Source organism: Cetorhinus maximus, unplaced genomic scaffold (assembly GCF_964194155.1).
Source record: "Cetorhinus maximus unplaced genomic scaffold, sCetMax3.hap1.1 HAP1_SCAFFOLD_4562, whole genome shotgun sequence".
In the NCBI taxonomy this organism is placed as follows: Eukaryota; Metazoa; Chordata; class Chondrichthyes; order Lamniformes; family Cetorhinidae; genus Cetorhinus; species Cetorhinus maximus.
This window is the reverse complement of record NW_027600465.1, coordinates 1-9,384: the sequence shown is the minus strand read 5'-3', so window position 1 is coordinate 9,384 and position 9,384 is coordinate 1. Positions and strand designations below refer to the sequence as shown.

Here is a 9,384-nt window from a genome sequence, read left to right as displayed (position 1 = left end):
GTGTGAGAGTGTGTATGAATGTGTGTGTGTGTGTGAGAGTGTGCATGAATGTGAGTGTGTGTGTGAGAGTGTGCATGAATGTGAGTGTGTGTGTGAGAGTGTGCATGAATGTGAGTGTGTGTGTGAGAGTGTGCATGAATGTGAGTGTGTGTGTGAGAGTGTGCATGAATGTGAGTGTGTGTGTGAGAGTGTGCATGAATGTGAGTGTGTGTGTGAGAGTGTGCATAAATGTGAGTGTGTGTGTGATAGTGTGCATGAATGTGAGTGTGTGTGTGAGAGTGTGTATGAATGTGAGTGTCTGTGTGAGATTGTGCATGAATGTGAGTGTGTGTGTGATAGTGTGCATGAATGTGAGTGTGTGTCTGAGAGTGTGTATGAATGTGAGTGTCTGTGTGAGAGTGTGTATGAATGTGTTTGTGTGTGAGAGTGTGTATGAATGTGAGTGTGTGTGTGAGAGTGTGTATGAATGTGAGTGTGTGTGTGAGAGTGTGTATGAATGTGAGTGTGTGTGTGAGAGTGTGCATGAATGTGAGTGTGAGTGTGAGAGTGTGCATGAATGTGAGTGTGTGTGTGAGAGTGTGTATGAATGTGAGTGTGTGTGTGAGAGTGTGTATGAATGTGAGTGTGTGTGAGTGTGTATGAATGTGAGTGTGTGTGTGAGAGTGTGTATGAATGTGAGTGTGTGTGTGAGAGTGTGTATGAATGTGAGTGTGTGTGTGAGAGTGTGTCTGAATGTGAGTGTGTGTGTGAGAGTGTGTATGAATGTGAGTGTGAGTGTGAGAGTGTGTATGAATGTGAGTGTGAGTGTGAGAGTGTGTATGAATGTGAGTGTGAGTGTGAGAGTGTGTATGAATGTGTGTGTGTGAGAGTGTGTATGAATGTGAGTGTGTGTGTGAGAGTGTGTATGAATGTGAGTGTGTGTGTGAGAGTGTGTATGAATGTGAGTGTGTGTGTGAGAGTGTGTATGAATGTGAGTGTGAGTGTGAGAGTGTGTATGAGTGTGAGTGTGTGTGTGAGAGTGTGTATGAATGTGAGTGTGTGTGTGAGAGTGTGTATGAATGTGAGTGTGTGTGTGAGAGTGTGTATGAATGTGAGTGTGTGTGTGAGAGTGTGTATGAATGTGAGTGTGTGTGAGAGTGTGTATGAATGTGTGTGTGTGTGTGAGAGTGTGTATGAATGTGAGTGTGAGTTTGAGAGTGAGTATGAATGTGCGTGTGTGTGTGAGAGTGTGTATGAATGTGAGTGTGTGTGTGAGAGTGTGTATGAATGTGAGTGTGTGTGTGAGAGTGTGTATGAATGTGAGTGTGTGTGTGAGAGTGTGTATGAATGTTAGTGTGTGTGTGAGAGTGTGTATGAATGTGAGTGTGTGTGTGAGAGTGTGTATTAATGTGAGTGTGTGTGTGAGAGTGTGTATGAATGTGAGTGTGTGTGTGTGTGAGTATGCAGGCTAGGATTAGACACAGTGTAGGGGGCATCCAATTCCTACCCAAATACTCGGGTGTCCCACAGGGATCTGAAATCGGACCCGCCTCGATGCGTGACAGATGGAAGTCCCCGATCACAACCTTCGATGGATTCTGATGCCTGTAGTATATCAGATTCTCCAGCTGAAACAGAAAAAAAGAGTGTGGAACTAGTCACTGTCCAGATATCTCCCTGAGAGAGAGGGACTGAGAGACACCAGTCACTGTCCAGATATCTCCCTGAGAGAGAGGGACTGAGAGACACCAGTCACTGTCCAGATATCTCCCTGAGAGAGAGGGACTGAGAGACACCAGTCAGTGTCCAGATATCTCCCTGAGAGAGAGGGGACTGAGATACACGAGTCAGTGTACAGATATCTCCCTGAGAGAGAGAGGGGACTGAGAGACATCAGTCAGTGTACAGATATCTCCCTGAGAGAGAGGGGACTGAGAGACACCAGTCAGTGTACAGATATCCCTCTGAGAGAGAGAGAGAGAGGGGACTGAGAGACACCAGTCAGTGTACAGATATCTCCCTGAGAGAGAGGGGACTGAGAGACACCAGTCAGTGTACAGCTATCTCCCTGAGAGAGAGGGGACTGAGAGACACCAGTCAGTGTACAGATATCTCCCTGAGAGAGAGAGAGAGAGGGGACTGAGATACACCAGCCAGTGTACAGATACCTCCCTGAGAGAGAGGGACTGAGAGACACCAGTCAGTGTACAGATATCTCCCAGAGAAAGAGGGGACTGAGATACACCAGTCAGTGTACAGATATCTCCCTGAGAGAGAGAGGGGACTGAGAGACACCAGTCAGTGTACAGATATCCCTCTGAGAGAGAGAGAGAGAGGGGACTGAGATACACCAGTCAGTGTACAGATATCTCCCTGAGAGAGAGGGGACTGAGAGACACCAGTCAGAGTACAGATATCTCCCTGAGAGAGAGAGGGACTGAGAGACACCAGTCAGTGTACAGATATCTCCCTGAGAGAGAGGGACTGAGAGACACCTGTCAGTGTACAGATATCTCCCTGAGAGAGAGGGGACTGAGAGACACCAGTCAGTGTACAGATATCTCCCTGAGAGAGAGAGAGAGAGGGGACTGAGATACACCAGTCAGTGTACAGATATCTCCCTGAGAGAGAGAGGGGGACTGAGAGACCCCAGCCAGTGTAAAGATATCTCCCTGAGAGAGAGAGAGGGACTGAGAGACACCAGTCAGTGTACAGATATCTCCCTGAGAGAGAGAGAGGGGACTGAGAGACACCAGTCAGTGTACAGATATCTCCCTGAGAGAGAGGGGACTGAGAGACACCAGTCAGTGTACAGATATCTCCCTGAGAGAGAGGGACTGAGAGACACCAGTCAGTGTACAGATATCTCCCTGAGAGAGGGGGGACTGAGAGACCCCAGTCAGTGTACAGATATCTCCCTGAGAGAGAGAGGGACTGAGAGACACCAGTCAGTGTACAGATATCTCCCTGAGAGAGAGGGGACTGAGAGACACCAGTCATTGTACAGATATCTCCCTGAGAGAGAGAGGGGGACTGAGAGACCCCAGTCAGTGTACAGATATCTCCCTGAGAGAGAGAGGGACTGAGAGACACCAGTCAGTGTACAGATATGTCCCTGAGAGAGAGAGGGGACTGAGAGACACCAGTCAGTGTACAGATAGCTCCCTGAGAGAGAGAGGGACTGAGAGACACCAGTCAGTGTACAGATATCTCCCTGAGAGAGAGAGAGACTGAGAGACACCAGTCAGTGTACAGATATCTCCCTGAGAGAGAGAGGGGACTGAAATACACCAGTCAGTGTACAGATATCTCCCTGAGAGAGAGGGGACTGAGAGACACCAGTCCGTGTACAGATATCTCCCTGAGAGAGAGGGGACTGAGGGACACCAGTCAGTTGACAGATATCTCCCTGAGAGAGAGGGGACTGAGAGACACCAGTCAGTGTACAGATATCTCCCTGAGAGAGAGGGACTGAGAGACACCTGTCAGTGTACAGATATCTCCCTTAGAGAGAGGGGACTGAGAATCACCAGTCAGTGTACAGATATCTCCCTGAGAGAGAGAGAGAGAGGGGACTGAGAGACACCAGTCAGTGTACAGATATCTCCCTGAGAGAGAGAGGAGGACTGAGAGACCCCAGCCAGTGTAAAGATATCTCCCTGAGAGAGAGAGAGATAGAGGGGACTGAGATACACCAGTCAGTGTACAGATATCTCCCTGAGAGAGAGGGGATTGAGCGACACCAGTCAGTGTACTGATATCTCCCTGAGAGAGAGAGAGGGACTGAGAGACACCAGTCAGTGTACAGATATCTCCCTGAGAGAGAGAGGGACTGAGAGACACCAGTCAGTGTACAGATATCTCCCTGAGAGAGTGAGAGGGACTGAGAGACACCAGTCAGTGTACAGATATCTCCCTGAGAGAGAGAGAGGGGACTGAGAGACACCAGTCAGTGTACAGATATCTCCCTGAGAGAGAGGGGACTGAGAGACACCAGTCAGTGTACAGATATCTCCCTGAGAGAGAGGGACTGAGAGACACCAGTCAGTGTACAGATATCTCCCTGAGAGAGGGGGGACTGAGAGACCCCAGTCAGTGTACAGATATCTCCCTGAGAGAGAGAGGGACTGAGAGACACCAGTCAGTGTACAGATATCTCCCTGAGAGAGAGGGGACTGAGAGACACCAGTCAGTGTACAGATATCTCCCTGAGAGAGAGAGGGGGACTGAGAGACCCCAGTCAGTGTACAGATATCTCCCTGAGAGAGAGAGGGACTGAGAGACACCAGTCAGTGTACAGATATCTCCCTGAGAGAGAGAGGGGACTGAGAGACACCAGTCAGTGTACAGATATCTCCCTGAGAGAGAGAGGGACTGAGAGACACCAGTCAGTGTACAGATATCTCCCTGAGAGAGAGAGAGACTGAGAGACACCAGTCAGTGTACAGATATCTCCCTGAGAGAGAGAGAGGGGACTGAGAGACACCAGTCAGTGTACAGATATCTCCCTGAGAGAGAGAGGGGGACTGAGAGACCCCAGCCAGTGTACAGATATCTCCCTGAGTGAGAGAGGGGGACTGAGAGACCCCAGTCAGTGTACAGATATCTCCCTGAGAGAGAGAGGGACTGAGAGACACCAGTAAGTGTACAGATATCTCCCTGAGAGAGAGGGGACTGAGAGACACCAGTCAGTGTACAGATATCTCCCTGAGAGAGAGAGGGGGACTGAGAGACCCCAGTCAGTGTACAGATATCTCCCTGAGAGAGAGAGGGACTGAGAGACACCAGTCAGTGTACAGATATCTCCCTGAGAGAGAGGGGACTGAGAGACACCAGTCAGTGTACAGATATCTCCCTGAGAGAGAGAGAGGGGACTGAGAGACACCAGTCAGTGTACAGATATCTCCCTGAGAGAGAGAGGGGACTGAGAGACACCAGTCAGTGTACAGATATCTCCCTGAGAGAGAGGGACTGAGAGACACCAGTCAGTGTACAGATATCTCCCTGAGAGAGAGGGGACTGAGGGACACCAGTCAGTGTACAGATATCTCCCTGAGAGAGAGAGGGGACTGAGAGACACCAGACAGTGTACAGATATCTCCCTGAGAGAGAGAGAGGGACGGAGAGACACCAGTCAGTGTACAGATATCTCCCTGAGAGAGAGAGAGGGACTGAGAGACACCAGTGTACAGATATCTCCCTGAGAGAGAGAGGGGACTGAGAGACACCAGTCAGTGTACAGATATCTCCCTGAGAGAGAGAGAGGGGACTGAGAGACACCAGTCAGTGTACAGATATCTCCCTGAGAGAGAGAGGGGGACTGAGAGACCCCAGCCAGTGTAAAGATATCTCCTGAGAGAGAGAGAGAGAGAGGGGACTGAGATACACCAGTCAGTGTACAGATATCTCCCTGAGAGAGAGGGGATTGAGAGACACCAGTCAGTGTACAGATATCTCCCTGAGAGAGAGAGAGGGACTGAGAGACACCAGTCAGTGTACAGATATCTCCCTGAGAGAGAGAGAGGGACTGAGAGACACCAGTCAGTGTACAGATATCTCCCTGAGAGAGAGGGGACTGAGAGACACCAGTCAGTGTACAGATATCTCCCTGAGAGAGAGAGGGGGACTGAGAGACCCCAGTCAGTGTACAGATATCTCCCTGAGAGAGAGGGGACTGAGAGACACCAGTCAGTGTACAGATATCTCCCTGAGAGAGAGAGGGGCTGAGAGACACCAGTCAGTGTACAGATATCTCCCTGAGAGAGAGGGACTGAGAGACACCAGTCAGTGTACAGATATCTCCCTGAGAGAGAGAGGGACTGAGAGACACCAGTCAGTGTACAGATATCTCCCTGAGAGAGAGAGGACTGAGAGACACCAGTCAGTGTACAGATATCTCCCTGAGAGAGAGTGACTAAGAGACACCAGTCAGTGTACAGATATCTCCCTGAGAGAGAGGGGACTGAGACACACCAGTCAGTGTACAGATATCTCCCTGAGAGAGAGAGGGGACTGAGAGACACCAGTCAGTGTACAGATATCTCCCTGAGAGAGAGAGGGGACTGAGAGACACCAGTCAGTGTACAGATATCTCCCTGAGAGAGAGAGGGGACTGAGAGACACCAGTCAGTTGACAGATATCTCACTGCCAGTTACAGAGAATCTTACCTTAATGTTTCGATGCACGATGTGGAGTGAGTGCAGGTAAGAAACTGTGTCCAGCACCTGTCGAATCACATTACTGGCATCTCTCTCCGTGTATGAGCCCTGGTGAAGAATCCAGTCAAAGAGGTCACTCCCTGTCGCCCTAGAATATGACAGAGAGCTGAGTGAAGCTGGAGATTTCTAGCTGGCTTATTTGTCAGGGTGGGGGCGGGCGTGGGGGCTGGGGTGGGTTTACCCGAACGCTGGCAGTGAGATGGAGGGTCTGCCTCGGTGGCGGGCAATAGGGTAAGGGGGGGTGCCACACAGTTCTGGAGGTGCCTGCCGCCAGGAGCAGATCCGACCTGGGCGTCCAGCCGCCGGCAGCGCCACATTCCAGCGCCGGCTATTCGACTGGGTGGGGAATCGCGGACGCGCTCAATCCCGATTTCAGAGATGGGCTCAGTTCTCGGTTTTCTCTCCGGCGCTCCCGTCAAACTCCCAAACAGCCCGGATCGCAAACGAAAAGCCTCCATCGGCCCACCCCAGCAGAGAAACTCACATTTCCTGAAAAATAAAGTATTCCTCCCTTGTCTCAAATGTGTCAATCAGCTGTAGGATGTTGGGATGATTTACCCTGCAGTGAATAGACAGAAATTATTAAACATCTCCCCTTCGTCCGATTTCCTCTCCTCCCCACCCACCCACCTCCTCTCCCCTCCCCACCTGCCCATTGGCCAGTGTGCGTCAATGGAGCTCTTCAACTCGGGCAGGAGTCGCAACAGAGGATCAACTGACAGGCATTGTACATACAGAGTAAAGCCCCCTCTACACCGTCCCCATCAAACACTCCCAGGACAGGTACAGCACGGGGTTAGATACAGAGTAAAGCTCCCTCTACACCGTCCCCATCAAACACTCCCAGGACAGGTACAGCACGGGGTTAGATACAGAGTAAAGCTCCCTCTACACCGTCCCCATCAAACACTCCCAGGACAGGTACAGCACGGGGTTAGATACAGAGTAAAGCTCCCTCTATACCGTCCCCATCAAACACTCCCAGGACAGGTACAGCACGGGGTTAGATACAGAGTAAAGCTCCCTCTACACCGTCCCCATCAAACACTCCCAGGACAGGTACAGCCCGGGGTTAGATACAGAGTAAAGCTCCCTCTACACTGTCCCCATCAAACACTCCCAGGACAGGTACAGCACGGGGTTAGATACAGAGTAAAGCTCCCTCTACACTGTCCCCATCAAACACTCCCAGGACAGGTACAGCACGGGGTTAGATACAGAGTAAAGCTCCATCTTTACTCACATCTTCAGGATGAGAATCTCGTTCTTTGCTGCTCTCCGGACACTCCTGCCGTCTTTCTTTGAGAATTTCTTGCAGGAGTAAATCTTGTCTGACAGCTTCTCCCTGGCGATGCAGATCTCACAGAACTCCTTCCTGTAGTGGGGGGAGGGGAGAGGGACAGGGTGTGAGACTGGGATCGGACTGTGCCGGCAGCAGCGATCGGCGCTGCGTGATGCGACGCCCCTTGAGGTCGACCAGCGCGCACATGGGGCTGGGGGGAGCGGAAGGGTCCCTCCTGCCAATGCTGACTCCAGCTGCCGCGTGTTTGGGGGCCGCTGCGCCGCCCGCCATGGTCGAGCAGCCTGCTGACTGGGCTGAGGCGGGATGGGGGTGACGCCCCATCGGGGCCCAGCAGTGCCCTGCGTCACTGGACACGGCAGTGACCTCTCCCCTGTCCTGAACTGGACTCTACCCATCCCCCAGAGCAGGGCTGACCTGGGTGGGGGTGGGGGTGGGGGGAGGGGAACTCGCTGTTGGGGGGGCGGGGGTTGGAGGACGGAGCTCATTTTCCGGGTGGGTGTTTCGGGAGGAGGGGAGGGAGGGAGGGTCTTAGCGTGGCCTGACGGGGTGGGGGGGTCTCTGTGTTGGGGGGTCTCGGGGTCTTGGGGGTCTCCGGCTTAGGATCTCAGAGTTGGGACGTTCGGGGTTGGGGGTCTCAGGATCGGGGGTCTTGGGGTCGGGGGTCTCGGGCTGGGGTTCTCGGTGTCGGGGGTCTCGGGGTCGGGGGTCTCGGGGTCGGGGGTCTCGGGGTCAGGGCTTTCGGGGTCAGGGGTCTCGGGGTCGGGGGTCTCGGGATTGGGGGTCTCGGGGTCGGGGGTCTTGGGGTCAGGGGTCTCGGGGTCGGGGGTCTCGGGGTCGGGGGTCTCAGGGTCGGGGGTTTTGGGCTGGGGGTCTCAGGGTCGGGGGTCTCGGGGTCTCAGAGTTGAGTGTCTCGGGCTTGGGGTCGAGGGTCTTGGGCTGGGGGTCTCAGGGTTGAGTGTCTCGGGCTTGGGGTCGGGGGTCTCGGGGTCGGGGGTCTCAGGGTCGGGGGTCTCCGGGTCAGGGCATTTGGAGTTGGTGGTCTCGGGGTCGGGTTCTGGGTCAGGGGTCTCGGGGTCGGGGGTCTCAGGATTGGGGGTCTCGGGGTCGGGGGTCTCGGGGTCGGGGCGTTTGAGGTCGGGGCATTTGGGGTTGGAGCATTTGGGGTCGGGGGTCTCGGGGTTGGGGGTCTCGGGGTCGGGGGTCTCGGGGTCGGGGGTCACGGTGTCAGAATGTACGTGGTCGGGGGTCTCGGGCTGGGGGTCTCACGGTTGGGGGTCTTGGGGTTGGGGCGTTCAGGGTCGGGGGTCAGGGGTCTCGGGGTCGGGGCGTTCGGGGGTCTCGGGGTCGGGGCTCGGTGTCGGGGCTCTCGGGCTGGGGGTCTCAGGGTCGAGGAATCTCGGGGTTTGGGGGTCTCGGGATTGGGGCATTTGGGGTCGGGGGTCTCGGGGTCGGGGGTCTCGGGGTCGGGGGTCTCGGGTTCGGGGGTCTCGGGTTCGGGGTCGGGGGTCTCGGGGTCTGGGGTCTCAGGGTCGGTGGTCTCGGGGTCGGGGGTCTCGGGGTCGGGGGTCTCGGGTTCGGGGGTCTCGGGTTCGGGAGTCTCGGGTTCGGGGTCGGGGGTCTCCGGGTCGGGGGTCTCGGGTCGGGGGTCTCGGGTTCGGGGTCGGGGGTCTCCGGGTCGGGGGTCTCGGGGTCGGTGGTCTCGGGGTCGGGGGTCTAGGGGTCGGGGGTCTCGGTGTTGGAGGTCTCGGGTTCGGGGTTGGGGGTCTCCGGGTCGGGGGTCTCGGGGTCGGGGGTCTCGGGTTCGGGTTGGGGGTCTCCGGGTCGGGGGTCTCGGGGTCGGGGGTCTCGGGGTTGGGGGTCTCCGGGTCGGGGGTCTCGGGGTC

At 54.6% G+C, this 9,384-nt stretch overlaps 1 protein-coding gene across 1 annotated transcript; it reads right to left on the bottom strand.

The window, feature by feature from the left end:
- Positions 1 to 1,486: 1,486 nt before the first annotated feature.
- LOC144678540 (caM kinase-like vesicle-associated protein) lies at positions 1,487 to 7,771 on the bottom strand (the record flags this gene model as incomplete). Its single annotated transcript, XM_078538290.1, has 5 exons — positions 7,623 to 7,771; positions 7,442 to 7,573; positions 6,683 to 6,757; positions 6,148 to 6,286; positions 1,487 to 1,607 (listed from the first exon to the last, which is right to left on the bottom strand). Coding segments are annotated over exons 1-5 (616 nt in total), but the record flags the coding sequence as incomplete, so codon positions are not given.
- Positions 7,772 to 9,384: the final 1,613 nt, after the last annotated feature.